This window comes from Pituophis catenifer, unplaced genomic scaffold (assembly GCF_029215685.1).
Source record: "Pituophis catenifer annectens isolate HBS135680 unplaced genomic scaffold, rPitCat1.0.hap2 SCAF_17, whole genome shotgun sequence".
Classification (NCBI taxonomy): domain Eukaryota; kingdom Metazoa; phylum Chordata; class Lepidosauria; order Squamata; family Colubridae; genus Pituophis; species Pituophis catenifer.
The window spans coordinates 7366613-7390379 of NW_027256897.1; the positions used below are offsets into that span (position 1 = coordinate 7366613).

Here is a 23767-nt window from a genome sequence, read left to right on the forward strand (position 1 = left end):
GCTATTTTTGCCAGTTTTCGGGCCAGAAAAACAGCCTAGAAATGGCCCCAAAAAACGGCCTGAAAACGGCCCCTAAAATGGCCAAAAACAGGCATGCGCACGCTGGCCAGCTAGTCTTCGGGTTTCCGGTGCTCCGGTGTGTGCAAAGACCAGCTAGCTGGAGTGCATGCATGTGCCAAAACCCAAAGATCAACTGGCTGGCACACAGATGCGCGCCAGCTAGCTCGTCTTTGGGTTTCCGGCACTCTGGCACGCGCCTTCTGGTTTGGGCACTCGGTGCCGAAAAGGTTCGCCATCCCTGACCTATACTATTTCAGATAAGTTGTCTCGTCTCTTCTTAAAAGCTAATAACTAAGACGTCAACTTACAACCACAATTGAGCCTAAAATTTATGTTGCTAGGTGAGACATTTGCTAAGGGGGTTTCGTCCCATTTTACGACCTTCCTTGCCACCCTTGTTAAGTGAATCACTGCAGTTGATCAGTTAGTAACCCATCTGTTAGGTGAATCTAGCTTCCTTACGGGCTTTGCTCATCAGAAGGTCGCAAAAGAGGACTCACGTGACTTTGCAACGGTCATAAGTATGAACCAGCTGTCAAGTTTGATCATGGGCGAAATGCTACAAAGGTGGTAACTTTTTAAAAACGGTCATAAGTCATTTTTCCAGTGGCGTGGTAACTTTGAACGGTCACTAAGTGAACTGTCGTAAGTCGAGGACTGCCCGCAACCCGTTTACTGCGCGTGCACCAACCAATAAGTAGAACCAGAGACGTGAAAACGAAGCCAACTTTCATGGATTTCATTCACTTCCCTGACTGTTGTTTTCCCTACGTTTTTTTGCCATGGTGGTGTAGTCATCATTGTTCTTTTGAGTTTAGACCTATGACTCCCTGGAATGCATACCCAATGGGAGAAAGTGGAGAGTTGTATCATTAGTAATATGGATACCGGTCCAGCTTCCAAATCTCCATCACCCAAAATATTGATGGGTCTTGGACCTCTAAAGCCAGGTGAGGAACCCCAATGCAGCTGTCTTTGAGGATAGCCAGCTAATCCCTTTTTTTCTTGGCTGATCTTCCCCCAATGTGAGAAGCACCTCAGCCAATCCAACACCACCTTCACAAGACCAAAAGCGGACATACATACCAAGCAGCTGGGTCGTACTCTGCCCACACACGAATGAACTCATCCAGATGATGAGGTCCAAGGATGGATGAATCTCGGGTCAAGTACTCAAAGTTGTCCATGATTACAGCCACAAACAGGTTCAACATCTGTAAAGGGAGGATGGAAATGAAATCAGGGTAGGGAGGTTATTAACTTTAACCCAAATTAATCCAAAGCACCAGAAGGCAAGAAAAAGAAACAATGGATGGATGCTAATCAAGGAGAGAAGCAACCTGGAATTAAGGAGAAACTTCCTAACAGTGAGGACAATTAACCAGTGGAACAGCTTGCCACCAGACATTGTGGGTGCTCCATCACTGGAGGTCTTCAAGAAGAGACTGGACAGCCACCTGTTTGAAATAGTATAGGGTCTCCTGCTTAAGCAGGGGGTTGGACTAGAAGACCTCCGAGGTCCCTTCCAGCTCTATTCTGATTCTTAACTTTTTTATGTTATTGTTGATAAGTGAGTTCCCAACTTTTCAGACAAACGGAAGAGGGCATAGACTGGAACAACAAGGGCAACTTTTTGTGGTCCAAGGAAAAGTAGGCCTGAAAGAGACGGAGCTCTTGAATACATTAGAGCATTGCCGTTTTCAACGGGGAGAGAAATGTCTCACCAGAAAGGAGCAGAGGAAGATGAAGGAGACAAAGTAGAAGTAAGCAAAGTCACTGCCACATTCGTTTCTGCTGAGGTTGGAGTGCTCGTCGCAGGGTTGGTTGCTGAGGCACGCAAGCATGATTTCATGCCAGGCTTCTCCAGTAGCGCTCCTGAAATCAAACGCAAGGAAAGGAATTGGGAGGAATCAACTGGTCCAGAATGGACTCAGTAGCTTAGATGTGTTGTGGCCCATCGGCCGCCGGTCCCTCCAGCAGCCGAATCAGAGGAAGAGGAGGAGGAGGCATGGGAGTCAGGATCAGCATCAGGGCAACCTGGGAGCTCCGAGGGGGAAGAGGGAATGGAGCTGGCTGAGAGAGAGACAGAGGAGGAGCCTGGGCCGTCCGTCATCCCTCAGATGGAGAGTCAACAGCCCCAAGGTCTGGAGATGGCTGATGAGGAAGAGGAGGAACAGCTGGGTCCAGTGCCTGATGCGCAGATGCACAGAAGGCAGAGGAGAGGAGAGCAGTGGAAATCTATGGGCTGGTCCTTGGAATGGAAGAGCCACCGCTGCTAGCCAAGCCCCACCCTAGCTCTGGAGATAAAAGGCAGGGGGCAGAGATGAATAGGTGTGGCAGACTGGATCCTTCTATTAAAGCTCCTAAAGTTTCAGTTAAAACCTTTTGGGTATGAGCTGCGGTGGCGCAATGGTTAGAGTGCAATACTGCAGGCTACTTCTGCTGACTGCCGACTGACTGCAGTTTGGCAGTTCGAATCTTACCAGGCTCAAGGTTGACTCAGCCTTCCATCCTTCCGAGGTGGGTAAAATGAGGACCCAGATTGTTGGGGGGGGGGGCAATAGGCTGACTCTGTGAACCGAGGGCTGTAAAGCACAGTAAAGTGGTATATAAGTCTAAGTGCTATTGCTATCTGGGCCGTGCTATGTATATAGGTAACCATGGGCTTTTAATCAATAGTTCTTCAGATTGCTGAAAATTATGGCATGGTTGATAAAACATGGGCCAAGAAGGAATATTTCTCCCGTACGGGATCCAGCAATGACTCACCGAAAAAGCAGCATTAGTGCTTGCAGAAAGGTTTGGAAGTTATTGTGACGATTAATGGCACTGTCATCATCCAGAGCGATGTTTCCAAAGACCTGGGGGCAAGGTGAGAGAAGGAGGAGAGAGACAGAGACAGAGACAGAGAGACAGAGAGACAGAGAGAGAAAGAGACGGGGGGGGGAGAGACAGAGACAGAAACAGAGAAACAGAGAGACACACACACACACACACACAGAGAGAGAGAGACAGAGAGACAGACAGAGAGAGAGATAGAAAGAGAGAGAGAGACAGAGAGAAAGAAAGAGAGAGACAGAGACAGAGACAGAGCGGGAGGGAGAGACAGAGAGAGAGAGAGAGAGAGAGAGAGACAGAGACAGAGACAGAGACAGAGACAGAAAGAGAGAGAGAGAGACAGAAAGAGAGAGAGAGAGACAGAGAGAGAGAGAGACAGAGAGAGAGAGACAGAGACAGACAGAGAGAGAGACAGAGACAGAGAGACAGAGACAGAGAAGAAACAACGAAGAGGACATTGTAAAGAGTTCTACACTTTAGCAGAAGGGCGAGCATGACAATGGCATTTAGCAAAGGTACCATTGGAGATGATGGGTTTCATCACCCTTAGATACTCCAAGTGGCACTGGGCTTGGAGACAGAAGACATGCCATTCAGATGTCTATGGAGATTCTCAGTCCTCCAGGTCATGGTTGTCCCAAAGGTGCTTTTTCAAGAGGCAGCTGCCTATCCTGTCCTGTCCTGTCCTGTCCAGTCCTGTCCTGTCCAGTCCTGTCCTGTCCTGTCCTGTCCTGTCCTGTCCTGTCCTGTCCTGTCCTGTCCTGTCCTGTCCTGTCCTATCCTATCTTATCCTATCCTATCCTATCCTATCCTATCCTATCCTATCCTATCCTATCCTATCCTATCCTATCCTACCCTATCCTATCCTATCCTTGTCAACTCGCAAAGCATCCCTGGCCTGCTCTCGAGTTGCCATAGGCAAGAGGGATAGGAAAACTGGCGAAACAGCACAGTAGCCAAAAACAAAAGCACATTCCAGACATATCTCTCTCAAGGCTGTCTCCCAGGGTTACCCACAGCGGACAGAGGGGAGTGATCTCTACAATCTGCGAAATTGCTCCGTTGGCGAATGTGACTGATGACACACCCTGGGGTGAGAGGGGGGGGGAGAGAAACAGGGCCATGTCTGGGTCGTAAATTACATGGGGTCAGAGTTGGCTTCACATGGAACGTGCCTACATGAACTCCTAATAAATAACTGGATTTCTTTTGAAGCTTGGCGCAAGGCTCATGATTTAATTAGGGCATCTGTTGGAACCCTGATAATCTAATCCTATCCTATCCTATCCTATCCTATCCTATCCTATCCTATCCTATCCTATCCTATCCTATCCTATCCTAGTTCTGAACTCCCTGCGTTGAGGAGAGACAGATCATGAACTAGACGGATTTCAGCACCATTTCACCCATAGAATTTTATATACCACAACGTGAAGATGCTACAAGATATGGAGATGGCCACCCTTCAAGATGAGTTTTCTCCAAGCACCTCCACGGGAAAGGTGGATTTACAACAGGGTAGTTTTTTGACCCATCGCTAAACCTATCTTGCCAATCTGATCAGAGCAGGCTCTGAACACCGCTTAGCAGATCTGGTTCCCCCCTAGCAGATTTTTACCTGCATGCCAATTATGGCATAGATGAAAAACAGCATGGCGATGAGGAGGCACACATATGGCAAGGCCTGGAGGAAAGGAAAAAAAAAAAAAGTCGGGAGGTTAGACTCGCCCAGCAGACCACAGGACATCACAACATCTGCACAGCCGCACGTTTCAGAGTCCTCGGCTCAAGGCTGCAATTGGGCCCCGAATTCATTGCTTTGGCTTGTCAGGAAAAGAGGATCGCATGACTGCAGGACACTGCAACTGTCATAAATATAAGTCAGGTGCCAAGTGTCTGAATTTTGATCATGTGACAACCCCCCCCCCCAGAACACTGCGACGGTCATAAATATGACTCAGTTGACAGGCCTTTGAATTTTGATCACATGACCATGGGGAATCTGCAACAGTCATAAGTGTGAAAAACAGTCATAAGTCACTATTTTCAGTGCCGTCTAAGTCACTTTTCTCTGTGATGATGTAACTTCGAACGGTCATTAAACTGTTGTAAATCGAGGACTGCCTGTATGTCTTTGTGAATTTTTAATGCACCTTTTTTTTTAATGTCTTGTGTTGTTTTTTTGTGTTGCTTTGTTCTTGCTGTCAATGTATTTATGACTGGCAGAGACATGGTAACAAGGGCAACCAATGAATAGGGCTTAGTAACAAGGTCCGCCAATGGGAGCTGAGACAGTAAGGAGCCTGGGCGTGGCTTAGCTGTGCTTAACTCTGAGCGCTGTGCTGAGAATTGAAACTGAAACTCTTCTCTCCTCTGCTTGTGTTTGCTTGTTCTTCTACTACGTTGGAAGAACCACTCTGGGTATTGTATATATGTCTCATGTGTTATTATGTATATAAAGAGAAGTTAATGAATCCTGCTGCATCAGTTGCCTGTATGTGCTTTCTGGATTTGATTGCTGCAACAAACTCTGACACCTGCTAAGTGATCTTTAAAAAAAAAAAAAAAAAAAAATCTAGAAGCCAATCGAAATTGACAGCACTCCCCGCCATCCAAAGCCCTCACCTTGAAGGACTGGACAAAAGTCCACAGCAGAATCCGTATGGTGTAGCCCTGACGGAGAAGCTTAATCAGTCGGGCTGCCCGGAAAAGTCGGAGGAAGCTCAGGTTAATGAAATTATCCTGCAGAGAAAAGAAAAAATGTGCATCGTTCAGATGTCGGGCAAGATCGAAAAGTGCAACCCACACTAAATAAATAAATAAATTATTGGCTTTGTGTTCTAAGCAGCAAGTTGCACCCCCCCCCCCCAAAAAAAAACTTTTGGAAAAGAAGATTTTGTCAGTGCGAGTCACTCCTCATGCAGAACACCTGAGGAATCCCCCTCTCTCCCCATGAACCCTTCCTCCGGCAACGGGGAAAAGAGGGCGAAAAGAAGGCAAAAGAGGGAAGCTGTCTTTGCAAGAGATTGCTAGTTGTCTCTTTTTGGGTTCATCCTTGAAGTAAATTCTAGTTTGGAAGGGCGGACAATGAACCTTTAGTGAACACAAAGGACCGTCCTGAAAGTCAATAATTTGTGATGGGCCTCTTCTACATCAAGAGGGGACATGACAGAGAGATGATAGCTGGATAGCTGGATAGCTAGCTGGATAGATAGATAGATAGATAGATAGATAGATAGATAGATAGATAGATAGATATGGATGGACGGACAAACGGACAGAGACAGAAGATAAATAGAAGATAGATAGATAGATATGGATGGATGGATGGATGGATGGATAGACAGACAGACAGACAGACAGACAGAAGACAAATAGATGATAGATAGATAGATAGATAGATAGATAGATAGATAGATAGATAGATAGATAGATGTCTATTTTGATCAGTGTCCAGATAAATAAAGGAATGGTCAGGCAAAATCTTTTGGGAAAGATTAAATCAAGGTCTGAATCTTAATGGCAGCTTCTCAGAAGCCTCCTAGAAAAAATTGTGTTAGATACAGAGTTGTGCAGCGGAGAGAATTTAGAACTAAGGAAAGAGAAAACTTAGGAAAATGCTTTGCTGGGCCATTGGGCGATCTGGAACTCAGCCACTTTATCTCCGTAGAGAGTAAGGAAATGGAGAGATGCAACCAGGGGCAAAGCATCTTTTTGGTCCACAACAGTCAAATAGCATTTGGAAGTGGATTGGACAGATCCTACCCTAATTTGGAGGAGGAGGAGGAGATCAGTTACTTATAAGACAAGAGTCATAGATTCTGGATCATGCGTGACCTTCTTTCTGGTGGCCATCTAGGATTGCCTAACCATCTGATTGTCCACATATATCCCCAAATGCAGATGGAGATGGAGGAGGAAGAGGAAGAGGAGGAGGAGGAGGAGGAGGAGGAGGAGGAGGAGGAGGAGGAGGAGGAGGAGGAGGAGGAAAGGGCGATTATGAAAAACATAATCAGATTTTTAAGATCCTATTATATCCAATCTCAAGGGAAGTCATGGTGGGCTTCCTGTGGAATTGATTGATTGCTCCAGTCTGTCCAGTGGATCTGATAATGTCAACCTATCTGAGGATTACTGGGAAGATCAACTACGGTGGAAAAAGAACGAACCATAGATTTCATCTTGAGCCCTCGGACAACAGGCAGAGTATAAACACTATTAAACCTCCATAAATGCATCATTGAGCTGGACAGCTTTCAAAATAACTAAGCAAGGAAGAAGTTCAGTGTTATGTCTTAGTCTGGATTCCCTTCTAGGTTTTCACATACATTTAACTCAATTTTTTTATATTTCATTTTTCAAGCTTAAAGTAAAAAATAAACAAAGATTTATTGCCTTAAAACGCCCTCATCCCGGTCAAGAAAAAAGCACCATCAACTTTTCCATGGATCCCGATGCATCGAAAGGGAAAACGTGATTGATTTCATTTCAATTTCCTTTCCCCTTTTCAGCGAACCAACGCCGAGAAAAATAGTTAATTTGGGATCCATGGTTTTAACCGGGGGTCTCCAACCTTTGCATGGAGGACTTTGCTGGTTGGGGAATTCTGGGAGTTGAAGTCCACCAGGCTTAAAGCTGCCAAGGTTGGAGACCCCTAGTTTAAATAAAGCATGTTCGGCACAAACAGATGAGAAAAGAATGGATATAAATCTAAAAGCGGAAGAGATTGGATTGCGTATGAAGAAAGATTGAATTAATGAAAAGGGTCCAAGAATGAAAAACAGAATCAAAGAGTTGGAAGGGACCTTGGAGGTCTTCTAGTCCAGCCCCCTGCTTAGGCAGGAAAACCTACCACCACTTCAGCCAAATGGTTGTCCAACATCTTCTTAAAAAAATTCCAGTTGTTGGAGCAAACGTTCTTCATGTGGAAAGGAGATCAAAAATGTGGAAGAGATGGACAAGGAGAGGAAATGGAATTAAATGTGAATGCAAGGAAGGAATTTTGGGTGGAATTGAAGTAAAGGGATGCTGGAAGGAGCAACTTAGAGATGTGTGTATCAATGACAGCAATGCGCTACAGAGTGCATATGAAACCAACATCATGAAGGTAGAGTGTCTGTGAAGGAAACCTCCAGGCTTGGTCACTGGAAGGGTGAGGATTTGACTGAATGCCAAACCCACAAGTGTATTAAGTGTGCATCAGAGAGAGTTTGGCAAGATTCAATCAATCAATCAATCAATCAATCAATCAATCAATCAATCAGAGAACAGAGCTGGAAGGGAGCTTGGAGGTCTTTTTAGTCCAACCTCCTGCTCAAGAAGGAGACCTTTACAGAATCACAGAGTTGGAAGGGACTTTGGAGGTTCTTCATTGAATACATTGAAGAATGGTTGGGTTGACAGGAAGGAGGGGGATTAAGAAAGGCGTGGCTGAATGGAGCTGATAATCCTGAAAAAAGAGCGAAGTGAAATGTTGAAAGGACAAAGCAGCAGATGACACGGTGGAAGGTTGGAAGGAAAGGAGAGACACGAAGAGATCGAATGGATGGGATGACGTGAATTAGCTGAGCTGTGCTTTCTTTCCTTTCTCTTTAATTGCTTTGGCTCAGACGTATTTTGTTTCTTTCCTGGGCTTTGCGTGAGTCGTGCTTGCCCATCAAAAGGACTTGTGTGATGGGTACGTCTTTACGGAAGCCCTCCTAAGCTTTGGACTTCCTCTCCAGCAGAGGGAAGGACATCAGAGGAGAGAGGGACCTGGTAGGTGTAATCTAGCAGGCCGAAACTTTGCTTTCCACCACCCCCACCATCTTTTTAACAGATGCTTGCCCGCATGAAAAGCTGACCCATCCCCACCATCAACGCATAAGTTGAGTGTACAAAAGCCGATTCATTATCCGGTCATTGCTTTGGGAGCATCCAAGCCAACCATGCTACATTCTGGGGGTGCCATCAAAACTCGAGGGATTCAGCCACAGGCATGCAATCAGCTCGGCCGCCATTTTGTTTCGGTTGCGGTTTTAAAGAAAAAGGGGAAAAACAGATGCAGCTCAGAATTGGCTGACATCATGGCACCCAGTTCTCAAACAAACAGGGGGAAAAAAGAGCCAGGTGTCAAATCAAGAGGCCCAACTAACAATTCAAAACACCACCACAAGGAAAGTCACAGCCAACGTCAAGCAACAAGCAGCCAATTATTCTCCCTGGGTTGATGTGGCAAGAGTCCCCACACCCCCCCCAAAAAATCTCAAATTAAAGAGAAGGAAAGTAAACGAAACGGCGAACCAAAGAAAAAAAAATCCTTAAAAGCAGACGATCGGGAAAAAAAAAATTAACCCCCCCAAAAAATTCAATGAAACCAACCGTGTCCTATATGAGATGTTTTCATGGATGAATCGTGATTTGCAAGGATTTTTGAGTTTTAGCATTATTATTATTTATTTATTTTTTAAAAAAGAGGTATTATTTTGGAGCAGGAGGCAGACAACAGGCAGATGCAGACATGATGATGATTTTTCGAGTGGGTTTTTTTTTTTTGGTATGTTGATTGAATGGCATGATTCAGCAGAAAAAAGGAAAACACACACAAACACGAAACAGAAAGAGAAAGAGAAAATGAGTCATTCGGCTGTAGCAAAGAACAGAAACACGAATGATTGTATTAGAGAGTGGGGGGTTGTGGGGGAAATTAGAGATTTATAAAAAGAAGTGATTTTTCTAACACTGAACAACCCTAGAAAGAAACACAGTGAGGTGAATTATTTGCATTTCACACTGTAATGCAAATTCATGGACATTTTGCAAACACTTTAATTTGTTTTGTTTTTTTTTAAATTCCCAGGCAAAGCTAAAAAAATGCCAGTTTCAACAGTTTTGGGATCAAAAAAAGGGAAGGTGAATTTAGCAACCCCCTGCAGCCACCCTTTTTTTAAAAAAAAAAGTTTTTATTTTTTAGGCAAACAAACATTTAACACATCAGTTTTCTCTTCCCTGTGACATCTCGGTGTTATTTTCCAAAGTTCTTTCTTTTTCTGTATAGTTATCATTACTTCTATCTTGATCCTTATCCAGTCCACAATATCAGTTCATCGCTAACATAATATTCAACTCATCACATATTTTTACATACTTATATAATTAATCATTTATATCTCTTCTCCAAATTAATAATAAAAATCATTCCATATTTTAAAATATTCTGAGTCTTCTCTATCTTTAATCATCAAAGTTAATCTATTCATTTCTGCACAATCTAGGATTTCCCCTGCAGCCACCTTAAGGGTCTTGCAAGATGAATCAGTAATTAGCAATAGCGGTAGCACTTAGACTTATATACCGCTTCACAGTGCTTTTACAGACCTCTCTAAGCGGTTTACAGAGTGCCCCCCAACAATCTGGGTCCTCATTTTACCCACCTCAAAAGGATGGGAGGCTGAGTCAACCTTGAGCCTGGTGAGATTTGATTTGCCAAATTGCAGGCAGCCAGCAGGCAGTAGAAGTAGCCTGCAGTACTGCATTCTAACCACTGCGCCACCAAAAAGCTAAAACTCCTATAAACTCATAGGTGCTACTTGTATCATGTGCATTTTTTAAAAAATCTCTGCTTTTTAATCCAGGCATTCAAATCCTACTCTTCCTGGCTGTTTGAACTGATGATAAAGCTTATAACTTTAACCGTTGAAGGGGGAGGAGCATCAGTTCTTCTCTGACGATGCAATGTTTGTGAAGTGGGAAGAAAAACTGACATGATTGTGTTTGCCTGTAGAAGTTAAAAACAACAACAACAACCACAACCCAACAACCACAGAGAGCAAAAAAGAAAATAATTGGTAGCACTGGCCAAAGAAACCTGTACAGCTACAGAATCAAAGGAAAACAAAATTTGTTGATGTGTTTTCTTTACTCCATTGGTACTGTTGATGGCTAAATGTCTCTTAGGTGTAGAGGATAAAAGTCTAGAAACAGGTGGGGAAGGGGGAAAATATGGAGGAAGGCCCTACTTCTGGATTTCAGGGTGAGGAGAAAAATACCCCATCTTCCAGAAGTTCCTTCAAGTGGCGTCTGTAGTAGGAGAGCTGGCAGAGCTGGGAGGCGGAGTTAAGCAGGTCATTAGCTTAGAGTCGTTGCGTTCCCACAAGCACTCCAAATCTAATTCCTGCTGAATTCCCTTGATCCTTATCCGATGCCAATTTAGTGTTGAACTTAAATCTTCTATGCTGCAACCTAATAGATGGTCCTTAATATTCTTTGTGCCTGACAGCGCCTTTTGAATTGCAGGGACCCACATCCAGGCAATCCAAAAGCCTGACACCAGGGTGAAGGGATTAAAGCATGATAGCTATGGATTAGCAGCTGAGATGGGGGGGGAGAATTAATGTTGCTCCCAAATCATCCTGTCCTCCATTGTTTTAAGATAGCAATAGCCTTACTGCTTCACAGTGCTTTTACAGCCCTCTCTAAGCAGTTTACAGAGTCAGCCTATTGCCCCCCAACAATCTGGGTCCTCATTTGACCGACCTCAAACTGCCAAACTGCAGGCAGCCGGCAGTCAGCAGAAGTAGCCTGCAGTACTGCATTCTAACCACTGTGCCACCATGGCTCATGCTTTAGAATATATTTTTATGGCATGTTATACCTTACTTTAGCATTAAGAAGGGTACTAGGCTGGACCCGTTCTTTATGCTGTGTGGGAAGCCAGAGACTTACAACCAGGGGTGGGGCTGCTGGGTGTTCGCAGGGGTTTGGGAGAACCTCTAGCTAAGATTGTGTGCAGTTTGGAGAACCCCCAAATCCACTCCTGGCTGGCCCCGCCCACCCTGCTCCGCCCCTCCCAGGAGTCCCCACACAGCATGTTTTGGATCCAGGTAAGTGCAGGGCACGCACAGAGGCTCAGGGAGGGTGAAAAACAGGCTTACCAGAAATTCAGAAAGGCTGGAAACGGGCTCCGACTAATTGACTTATGAGCCTCGAGCCAAGTTTCAAAAGAAACCCAGTTATTTATTAGGAGCAACATGTCGGCAGCTTCCCAAGTGTAGTCAACTCTGCCGCACGTAATTTACTGCTCAACTATGACCCTGTTTTCCCCCCACCTCCTCTCAAGGTGTGTCATAAATCACATTCTCCAACGAGGCACTTTCGCGGGCTGTAGAAACCACGCCTCACAAACTGACTCTGGTAATCTGAGATCCAACCTTGGAGGAAGGTATGCGTGGAATGTGCTTGTGAACGTGGTTGCTGAACTGCTCTGACAGATCTTCCCACTTTCTGCCGAGAAAGGACTTGAGAGCAGACTAGAAATGTTTTGCGAGTTGACACAAAGATTCCACCATAGGATTCATCACCAAACCTACCCCATGACTGAGTCAAGTCATGACCTCGCTGAAGAATTCACACATCGCATTAAACTTGATCGGGAGTGGCAACCGATTGTCGTGCAACTCCATCTGGTCTGCTTAACGTTACAGGCCAGCATCGCACAAACTCAGAAAAATGAATTAATTCAGTAACCTCAGTAAGCATCTTGCACGAACACAGCGAAACCAAGCTGTCATTACACGGAGGGCAGAAGGAAGAAGCGACTATAATAAACCTCAGTGTCAAAGGCTACTCACAGGGTCAGGATTAAGGAAGCTAAATGATATTTAAATTAATTCAAACCCTATCCAACGCGTTGTGCGTGATTAATGCAGCCGTTGGGTGGCATTTGAATCTTTCTCTCATGTCAACTGTTATAATCTGTGGAAGTTGTTGTTGTTAGTTGCGAAGTCGTGTCCGACCCATCGCAACCCCTTTTGCATGAATTATGGCCTTACAACATCTTCCCATGGAGTGAACCAAGTCTTTTAGTTCTGCAGCTATTCTAATGTGAAACCAAGATGGAATGATGGCTTCTATTAACTGGATTTATTGCTGGGTCGCTTCTGACTAACAAGTTTCTTTAGTCGGCTCCATAGATTTTCCATTGGGTGAAGGTCTGGGCTATTCCCAGGCCATTCCAGCAGTGGAATAGGATTATCTTGAAACTCCAAAAAAAAAAAAAAGTGGTGTTATTAGCCATCAAACCTCAAAAATACACTTTCCCCAAAAGGTTTCCACAGTTTTGGCCACTACTGTATATAGTGTCCCTTCAGTTGCAAAAAATTGACGTAACATCCTTTACAACCAACACCTTAAGTTTCCAAAAAAATATACAACCTTGAACATTAAAAGAGAAGAACCTTAGGACATAATTCAGGTTGTCCAAATATCACCTCTGAAATGTGGACTTGATATAGACTGGGAAGTATTTTCCTAGAAGTCTCTAAAGTGGCTCTTAGCAAAGTTGGAGGTAAGTCATGGAATTTAGCACAGGCTGGGAACCATGGTTTCCTTACTTTCTTCCAACAAGGAGAAAAGCTGGAAGTCCCAACATGGAATCTGGTTGGAAAAAGGAACAAGAAAGCTCAAACCCAATCGTCCAAAACTGATCTTCCTGTTCCTGGGAGCATGGGAGCTCTAACACTTCAGATGCTGCTGAACCATGGTAGAAGACCCAGGCATTCTGGCTGAATGTTCAATGTAGATGCTGTCCTCCAGATGTCATGTAGCAACATCTGGAGGACCACATGTTGCCCATCTGGGCCTTAAGTAATAGATGTTGACCATAATTAATCGTGTCAAGCATGATAGACCCAAAATCAGGAACGCTGCAAAATCCCTTTGAGGTCACAAAACATAAATATGGATACAAGAGAGGAGAATTAGAAGACTTTATAATATTTATTCTATTCTGAAGCAGTTCAAGGTGTATCTTCATCACTTACCCATCTCCATATTAGTCTTAGTGCCCCAAAATTTACAATTCCCCCAACAGGTCTACCTAAAAGATTTTCTAGATCCCTTCCCCCGGTTTGCTAAAGTAAAACAAGTCTCCAATTGGTACTCACCGCAATCTCTGTGACTAAAATATCAGTAATACTTCCCAAGACTGTGACAAAATCAAAAATGTTCCAGGCATCACGAAAATAATTCTGGAAGAGAAAAGGGAAGATTCTTCAGATCCCTTTCAAAGCTCTTGACCAAAAGGAAGCAACAATGGAGTGATACAGAATTCAGAAGTAGAGCTACTTGGAAGCAAGGTGGGAGACTGAGTTGCTCCAACATCCAAGGAAGGATAGGATAGGATAGGATAGGATAGGATAGGATAGGATAGGATAGGATAGGATAGGATAGGATAGGATAGGATAGGATAGGATAGGATAGGTAACAGTAGGGTAGGGTAGGGTAGGGTAAATAATAGAGTAGAGTAGAGTAGAGTAGAGTAGAGTAGAGTAGAGTAGAGTAGAGTAGAGTAGAGTAGAGTAGAGTAGAGTAGAGTAGAGTAGAGAATAGAGAATAGTGATTAGAGATTAGAGATTAGAATAGAGAATAGAATACAATAGATAATGTAGAATATAGAATATAGAATAGGATGGGATGGGACGGGACGGGACAAGATAGGATAGGATAGGATAGGATAGGATAGGATAGGATAGGATAGGATAGGATAGGATAGGATAAATACAGGGGTGAAATCCAGCAGGTTCTGACAGGTTCTGGAGAATTGGTAGCGTAAATTTTGAGTAGTTCAGAGAATTGGCAAATGCCACCTCTGGCTGGCCCCAGAGTGGGGTGGGAATGGAGATTTTGCAATATCCTTCCCCCAGGAGTGGGGAGGGAATGGGGACTTTACAGTATCCTTCCCCTGGAGTGGGAAGGAAATGGGGATTTTGCAGTATCCTTCCCCTGCCACGCCCATCAAACCACGCCCACAGAACCGGTAGTAAAAAAAAATTGAATTTCACCACTGCATAAATAGGAATATGGAATATGGAGAACGATAGAATAGAATATGGAATAGGAATAGGAATGGGAATGGGAATGGGAATGGGAATGGGAATGGGAATGGGATGGGATGGGATGGGATGGGATGGGATGAAATAGAATAGAATAGAATAGAATAGAATAGAATAGAATAGAATAGAATAGAATAGAATAGAATAGAATAGAAGAGTAGAGTAGAGTAGAGTAGAGTAGAGTAGAGTGGGATGGGATGGGATGGGATGGGATGGGATGGGATGGGATGGGATGGGATGGGATGGAATAGAATAGAAGAGTAGAGTAGAGTAGAGTAGAGTAGAGTAGAGTAGAGTAGAGTAGAGTAGAGTGGGATGGGATGGGATGGGATGGGATGGAGTAGAATGGGATGGAATGGAATGGAATGGAATGGAATAGAATAGAATAGAATAGAATAGAATAGAATAGAATAGAATAGAATAGAATATTTGGAAATGAGTGTGGAAAGTGAGAACTTCAGTTTAATTTGGAAAGTGAGAACTTGACTTTGACAGTGAAGACATAAAGTTCGTACCAGTGCACCAAAGGCGATGATCTTCAAGATACATTCCAGTGAAAACATGGAGGTGAAGACAATATTGAGGCATTTCAGCATATCTTCGTAGGGTTCGGGGGCACCATAGAACTAAATTAAGGGGTGGGGGAGGGGAGAAAAGTCAAGTTGCAGCAAGCAGAAAAATAGGTCAAGATTACCCCAAAGGGGAGTCCTTCACGAATCACCCCAGATGTTGCTAACCTTCATCATGAGGACGATGGTATTCAGGGCAATCAGGACCATGATAAAGTATTCAAAAGGAAGAGACACCACAAATTTCCACATCCTGTACTGGAATGACTGCTTGTTTTGGGGCATATAGCGGGTTAAAGGCTTGGCACTGATGGCAAAATCTATGCAGGCTCTCTGCAAGGGAAGAGAAAAGAGCAACGTGAAAAGAGGAAAGTCACAAGAACACAATCTCACTTCTGCTTCCTCCTGGTCTTCTTCCAAAGCAGGGGTGTCAAACTCAATTTCATTGAGGGCCACATCAGCGTTGTGTTTGATCTGGGGTGTGTGTGTGTGATTAGGGTGGACGTGGCCAGCATGACATCACTTGTGTCCCGGGGGGGGCACCTATGGTGGTCCAATCTGTCTGCCAGCGAAAATGGGGCTCCGGAGCTCCGTTTTCAGCTGCGACGGCCTCCTGCAACCCTCTGCCAGAGAAAACCGAGCTTGAGGGGGCCACATGCAGCCTTCATGAGCTTCGTTTTCTCTGGCATAGGCATCATGGGCCCGTCCTTCACTATTTCCAGGGTGGCTACTGGAGGTTCAGGAGACCCTCTAGCTAAGATTCTGTGCAGTTCAGAGAACCCCCAAATCCCACTCCTGGCTGGCCCTGCCCACCTTGCCCCTCCTAGGAGTCCCCAAGTGGCCCGTTTTGGATACAGGTAAGTGCAGGGCACGCATGGAGGCTCAGGGAGGTTGAAAAATGGGCCTACCGGAAGTTCGGAAAGGCAGGAAATGGGCCCATTTCCAGCCTCCAGAGGGCCTCCGGAGCCTGGGGAGGCCATTTTCGCCCTTCCAGAGGCTCAAGGGAAGCCTCCAGAGCCCGGGGAGGGCAAAAACGCCCCCCAACATGGTGCAGGAGGCTGACTAGGCCACGCCCACCATAGCCACGCCCACCCAGCAACCGGGCAGAGAACCCCTCGCTAAAATTTTTGAAGCCCACCCCTGGCCCCGCGGGCCAGATCTAAGCACTTCACGGGCCAGATCTGGCCACCGGGCCTCGGCCTTGCAATTAGAGCAAATAGTTAGTTACACATTTCATGTCACGATCTGATCGGCCTTAAGATGTTAGCCGATCTCTACAGCTGGACCAACAGCGTGCATGAAGCAAAAAAATCCTGGAAACTTAGGCATGATTCTCTCCCCCAAAATGGTTCGAAACCTTTTACCACTCAATGTTCAAACTCAACCACATAATCCTAGAGAAAGGGGAATCGGTGTGCACCACGTCTCCGATCAGAGAAAAGTACCTCATTTTTCTCCAGGCTGCATTCAGACATCACTTTGTCGCCCTGTTCTTGGAAGGTGATGATGATCAAAGCTACGAAGATATTCACAAAGAAAAACGGGAAGACGACAAAATAGACGACGTAAAAGATCGACATCTCCATCCGGTAGCCAGGACTTGGGCCTTGGTTTTCATACGTTGCATCAACAGAGTGCTTCAAAACACTGCGGAAGGAAGGAAGGAAGGAAGGAAGGAAGGAAGGAAGGAAGGAAGGAAGGAAGGAAGGAAAAAGAGAAAGAGAAAGAGAAAGAGAAAGAGAAAGAGAAAGAGAAAGAGAAAGAGAAAGAAAGATAGAAGAGAGAGAGAGAGAGAGAAAGAAAGAAAGAAAGAAAGAAAGAAAGAAAGAAAGAAAGAAAGAAAGAAAGAAAGAAAGAGCAAGGAAGGAAGGAGAAAAAGAAAGAGAGATAAAGAAAGAGGAAGGCAGGCAGGCAGGCAGGAAGGAAGGAAGGAAAAGTTAGAAAGAAAGAAGGAAGGAGAAAGAAAGGTAGAAAGATAGAAAAAAAGAAAGAGAGAGAAAGAAAGAGGAAGGCAGGCAGGAAGGAAGGAAGGAAGGAAAAGTTAGAAAGAAAGAAGGAAGGAGAAAGAAAGGTAGAAAGATAGAAAGAAAGAGAGAGAGAGAGAGAGAAAGAGCAAGGAAGGAAGGAAAAAGGTAGAAAGAAAGAAGGAAGGAAGGAAGGAGAAAGAAAGGTAGAAAGATAGAAAGAAAGATAGAAAGAGCAAGAAAGGAAAGAAGGAAAGAAGGAAAAAGGTAGAAAGAAAGAAAGAAAGAAAGAGGAAGGAAGGAAGGAAGGAAGGAAGGAAGGAAGGAAGGAAGGAAGAGAGGAGAGGAGATGAGATGAGATCAAGGTAAAGCTTCAAATTCACAAAAAAGGTTTTCTCACACTTTACAAGACTGCAATTAGGAATAAAGCTAAGGATGACCAAGGGCGCAAACTTACGTGGGCCATCCTTCTCCAGTGGAGACTGTGAACAGGGTCAACAGAGCCCAGAGAACATTGTCATAGTGAAAATCGTATTTCTTCCATTGTCTGGGCTGAGCTTCCACTTCATCCTTCTCATAAGCCAGATACTGGCCTCTGGAAGAGACAAAACATGGTGTTTAAACAAGCCACATATCCAAGCCTGTCAAAATGGAGGATTGGTTCTCTCAACAGTGTTTTCACGAGCAATGCCCCGATTAAAATTATTGGCGTAGTTCACACAGGTGTAGAGAACTGCAACACCGCCTCGATCTGAATTATTTGGGATTGATCTGAATTGTTTGGGATTGATCTGAATTGTTTGGGATTGATCTGAATTGTTTGGGATTGATCTGAATTATTTGGGATTGTTCTGAATTGTTTGGGATTGATCTGAATTATTTGGGATTGTTCTGAATTGTTTGGGATTGATCTGAATTGTTTGGGATTGATCTGAATTATTTGGGATTGTTCTGAATTGTTTGGGATTGATCTGAATTATTTGGGATTGTTCTGAATTGTTTGGGATTGATCTGAATTGTTTGGGAATGATCTGAATTGTTTGGGATTGTTCTGAATTGTTTGGGATTGATCTGAATTGTTTGGGATTGTTCTGAATTGTTTGGGATTGATCTGAATTATTTGGGATTGTTCTGAATTGTTTGGGATTGATCTGAATTGTTTGGGATTGATCTGAATTATTTGGGATTGTTCTGAATTGTTTGGGATTGATCTGAATTATTTGGGATTGTTCTGAATTGTTTGGGATTGATCTGAATTGTTTGGGATTGATCTGAATTATTTGGAATTGAAAATGCCCCCTTTTAGTGCCAAGGATTAGTTTCAAACCCAAAATGAACTTTCCTCAAACATTTGAGTGCCAAACAAAACATTTCACATTGAAAACTGCTGCATTGAGTTTAACATACATCCAAAATGCTCAAAACCAGCCCCTTTTTAGCTATTTTACATTGAAAATCAGACACTTTGCAACTCAGCAGCAAAGGGTCTCTGGATAAATTTAAACACTGCAAATGGCCCTTGAGTTCTTCATCAAAATAAAGAAACTCTCTAAAATAGGAAGGATATTAAGGAATCTAAGAGTTCCTGTATCATTTTGGGTGGGGTGTGTGAATAACAGTCATTTCATCTATTTTTCCTACCGATTTTGCATTTTTCCTGAAGTAAATTGGAATTGGGTATGTCTACTTTAATGAAAAGAAGGACTAGTGGAGACATGGAAGCAGTGTTCCAATATTTGAGAGGTTGCCACAAAGAAGAGGGAGTCAAGCTATTCTCCAAAGCACCTGAGGGCAGGACAAGAAGCGATGGGTAGAAACTAATCAAGGAGAGAAGCAACTTAGAACTAAGGAGAAATTTCCTGACAGTTAGAACAATTAATCAGTGGAACAACTTTACCAGAAGTTGTAAATGCTCCAACACTGGAAGTTTTTAAGAAGAGGTTGGATAACCATTTGTCTGAAGTGGTGTAGGGTTTCCTGCCTAAGCAGGGGGTTGGACTAGAAGACCTCCAAGGTCCCTTCCAACTCTGTTATTTTGTTATGGAAAGTCCTGGAGCAGTCAACGTGTCAGCGTTTCGACACTGGCATAGACAGCAGAGGAGAGAGAGAGATAAGCTCTGAACTTTTGCCTGCTAAATCCCTTTGAAGTCAGGTTGTCGTGGAAATGAAGGGGGGAGACATTCCTGGGAAATGACGAGACAAGAAGTCTGAAGAATGACTTGGAAGATAGCCAATGAGAAGCAGAGATTTGGGGATTGGAAAGGGAGGGATTGGGGGGCAAAAGGTCAGTCTTGTCCGCATCGAGTCATGATCCGGTGGCTGTGCTCAATTAAAGAAAAGATTTCCTTAAAAATTGGCAGTTTGGAAATTCATTCATTTTGAGATAGCATCGAAGTCTGACACAACGTTTGTAGGACTGTTTAGCATTTTTAATAAAGATATTAAAGATGAGTCATTTTTCTTCCCTTTTTTTTTATAAAAAAAATATTAATATCTCCTCTGGCTACATGGAGACCTGGAAGCCTTTGCATCCACTCCACTCCAGCCCTGCCCTAACCTGCCATTATATTGTGGCACCTGCAGTCTTTCTCCAAGTCCTTCGATTCATCAGTGCAGTAGAAGAACCGGCCTTTGAAAAGCTGCACCGCGATGACGGCGAAGATGAACATGAAGAGCATGTAGACAATGAGGATGTTGAGAACGTTCTTCAGGGAGTTCACCACACAGTCGAAGACCGCCTGTGCGAAAAGGAGTAAAAAAAGACCGTTTTGGAATCAGAAAATCAAGTTCAGATTTCCAACTTACCATTCCTCTGGTACTGTTGTGGTCCGCCCACAGCCTGTGGAGTTGGCAGTGGAATCGGACAGCGATGAGGCTGAGGAAGAACAGGGGCCAGTCCTAGAGGCTGGGGAAGGCCCAGATGAGGGCTCTGCGTTGGAGGCAGAGATGGGGCCAGGGCCATCGGGGAGTGATGTGCAGACTTTGGAGTCTCCAGAGGCTGAGAGGCAGAGGAACAGGAGGAGCCTGTTCCCAATGCACATATGAGAAGAGCTGCCAGAAGGCAGGAGCAGATAAAGCAGAGAGGACGACTCGGGAGTAAGGCCAAGAGATGATTGGCCCCTCCCATAAGGCTTAAAAGACCAGCAATGGCTCTTGGCCTCTTTGCCGGAAAACAACGTTGAGAGATTTGCTTCTTGTTTCACTGTATTCATTTCTTGTCGGCGTCTTCTGCTTCTGAACTTTTGCCAAGAAAAGCCTTTGGCAGTTTGCCTAATTATCCCAAGGTTAGTGATAAACTGAATAATGGTGTTTTGAAGAATTTGCTTTAATTTAGTTTGGACTAGGCTGAGTATGAGTTAATTCTCAGCTGTTCTAATAAAGTCTGTTTGTTTTCGAACTGTTTGTATTTAATACTAACTATTTGGGTCTGGGTCACAACAGGTACCGTGTTTCCCCTAAAATAAGACATCCCCTGATAATAAGCCCAATCGGGCTTTTGAGCACATGGCAATAAGGCCAAGTGTTTATTTCAGGGTTCAAAGAAATATAAGACAGGGTCTTATTTTTGGGGAAACACAGGTAGTCTTATGTCAGGGTAATGATGATTTAAAGCTGAGCAGCTGCTGTAAGGCTGTGGACCAGGATGATGGACTGAGGATGAGTCAACAGGGTTATTGCCGCTTTAAGAAGCTGTCTATATAAGGGAGGCCATGGGAGGGCGTATCTTTCTCTCCTCGTGTATCACTCTCCTCGTTGTGTTCTATCTGCATTGTAGTTCTCTGTGTAGAGTTGAAGACTGATTGCTTGCCTGGTATGTGCCTACCACGTGTATGTATGTATATAGAAGTCTGGTATATAAACCACTGTTTGCAAGACAAACCTCTGTGTCCTGTATTTTGCTCTTTGCTATTTTGTTGTCTCAAAATAGTAGTCACGCTGTAAACACTCTGACATCTTAAGTCAGTGGAACGATTCCGCACCTGTTGATGTCTTACCTTCAGTTTGGGTAGGCGTTTGATGGTTTTCAACGGGCGAAGGACCCGTAGCACGCGGAGAGACTTAATGGTGTTAATATCCTTCCCTTTGTTCCCTCTGCAAAAAATAAAAAATCATGACAGGAAGAAGAGGATTTGGTCCTGGGCCAACTCACTCCAAAGTCCTCACTGCTACGAAAATATATAACATTTCCCCTCCAATCTGCTATATTTTCCCTTTCCTCTCTCTTTAAAAGGGAAAGGTTCCCCTCCCACATATGTGCTACTTGTTCCCAACTCTAGGGGGCGGTGCTCATCTCCGTTTCAAAGCCGAAGAGCCAGCGCTGTCCGAAGACTTCTCCATGGTCATGTGGCCGGCATGACTAAACGGAAGGCGCACGGAACGCTGTTACATTCCCACCTAAGGTGGTACCTATTTTTCTACTTGCATTTTTTAACGTGCTTTCAAACTGCTAGGTTGGCAGAAGCTGGGACAAGTAATGGAGCTCACCCCATTATGCAGCACTAGGGATTCGAACCGCTGAACTGCCGACCTTTCGATCGACAAGCTCGGCGTCTTAGCCACCGAGCCACCGCGTCCCTTTTTCCTCTCTCTTTGAAACACCCCAAAATGCAACATTTTCTCTTCTCTTGCAGATAATATGGAACAGAAATCAAGCTCGGAAAACACCATTGAAAGATTCCAATGGCTTTTGATTTTTGTTAACCCTGGAAAAAAGTTTCTTTCGTTTTCATGCCGGTATCGTTCTACCCGTTTCCACCCCAGTTGCAAACGGCCCAGCCAACAAACGCAAGGCACTGGAATGGTCGACAAACATTCCATCAAATGACATAAAACTGCGCTCAATTTTATCTCATTCGGGGGATTGGAATCAAGCTCGGGAGCTCAAGAGTGGGCGGCTTGCTCTGAGATTGTTGCCGTTCTTACTCGTTGACTTAAATAAGCCTTCATTTTGCATACATGGCCATACAGGTCTCCTTGAAAAGTGCTACCCAAACTGTACAAAATCTGCACAATTGTTTCTCCTCAAAGAGACAGGAATTTCATCCACAGTTTCAGAATTGCAATTAATGGCAAGATCGGGGGCATTCTGAGAACAGAATTGGGACCATTTTGCCACAGCCAAGATTGCCGGGTAGGACAATTTAACAATTTTTTTTAAAAAAATTTGATTTATATGCCGCCCTTCTCCGGAGACTCAGGGCGGCTTACAATATGCTCAGCAATAGCGTTCATCCTTCTGTATATTTATACAAAGTCAGCTTATTGCCCCCACAAACTGGGTCCTCAATTCAATTTAATATATTTTTTATCATTGGCATTTCATTCTGTCCCTCCTTTGGCATCCGTTCTTTAATAGCCATAGCACTTAGACTTATATATATATATATCGCTTCACAGTGCTTTTACAGCCCTCTCTAAAGCGGTTTTACAGAGTGAAGCTATCCCCCCCCCCCGCGAACAATCTGGGTTTCTCATTTTGCCAACCTCGAAAGGATGGAAGGCCGAGTCAACCTTGAGCCGGTCAGGATCGAACTGCTGGCAGTCGGCAGAGTTTGCCTGCAATACTGCATTCTAAACAAATGCGCCACCACAGCTCTAGTATTTGTAACTGCGAATGGCCATTAAATAAACTGTGGACAGTCATGGAGAACTACCCTAAAACTCCTCCTTGGCAAAAACCAAGAAGGGGCAGGACCACCCTCCCTGCCCTCAGATGAAGAGAAAAATAGCTCGAATCTCATCTCGCCAAGGATCCCTGATGGCCACTTCGGATTGCATTCCGCTCAAACCATGCTGAGCCATGGAATCAACCCACGGGTTACGCCAAGATGCTGGGTCAGTCATGCAGAAGAATGGATGTCAAGAAATGGGCGTGATGGTTAGACGAGGAACATTTCGGAGATGGAATACATTAATAACAGAGTTGGAAGGGACCCTGGAGGTCATCCAGTCCAACCACCACCACCACCCGGCCCAAGTAGGAGACCCTACACCATTTCTGATCGATGGCAGTTCCATCTCTTCCTGAAAGCTTCCAGAGATGAAGCTCCCACAACTTCTGAAGGCAAGAATATGATGGTTGGGTTGGGTTTTTTTTTTTTTTTTTCATGCTCTGACCCAATGTGAAACACATTCTCTGTTTCAGAATGTGAATCGTGGGTCCTTATTTATCCAGTAAATTAAAATAAAGAATAGAATTACAGAGTTGGATGGGACCTTGGAGGTCTTCTAGTCCAACCCCCTTTGAAGAAGCTTCTGGGATGAGAAGCGAAACATCTTCAAGGAAAAACAAAGAAAGTCCAATTGCCTCTTGAAGAAAAAAAAAAAAGCACTTATTTCATGATCGTACAGGAAGCTCAAACTGCCCAAAGAGCTGCTGATCCAGTTCTACAGAGGAACTATTGAGTCTGTCATCTGTACCTCCATAACTGTCTGGTTTGGCTCTGCAACCCAACAAGACAGACAC

General features: G+C 44.2%; 1 protein-coding gene across 1 annotated transcript in view; it reads right to left on the reverse strand.

Annotated features, from left to right (window-relative positions):
• CACNA1B (calcium voltage-gated channel subunit alpha1 B) overlaps positions 1-23767 on the reverse strand; it is a 189094-nt gene that overhangs the window by 24040 nt on the left and 141287 nt on the right. Inside the window, exons 25-37 of the mRNA XM_070955498.1 lie at positions 21297-21393; positions 19879-20039; positions 17759-17896; positions 16783-16984; positions 15506-15670; positions 15284-15394; positions 13821-13904; positions 9259-9264; positions 5524-5640; positions 4517-4582; positions 2830-2921; positions 1785-1935; positions 1147-1274 (exon numbers count right to left, since the gene is read on the reverse strand). Of these exons, the coding sequence (XP_070811599.1) occupies positions 1147-1274; positions 1785-1935; positions 2830-2921; positions 4517-4582; positions 5524-5640; positions 9259-9264; positions 13821-13904; positions 15284-15394; positions 15506-15670; positions 16783-16984; positions 17759-17896; positions 19879-20039; positions 21297-21393 (1518 nt within the window). The remainder of the gene's footprint in view (positions 1-1146; positions 1275-1784; positions 1936-2829; positions 2922-4516; positions 4583-5523; positions 5641-9258; positions 9265-13820; positions 13905-15283; positions 15395-15505; positions 15671-16782; positions 16985-17758; positions 17897-19878; positions 20040-21296; positions 21394-23767) is intronic.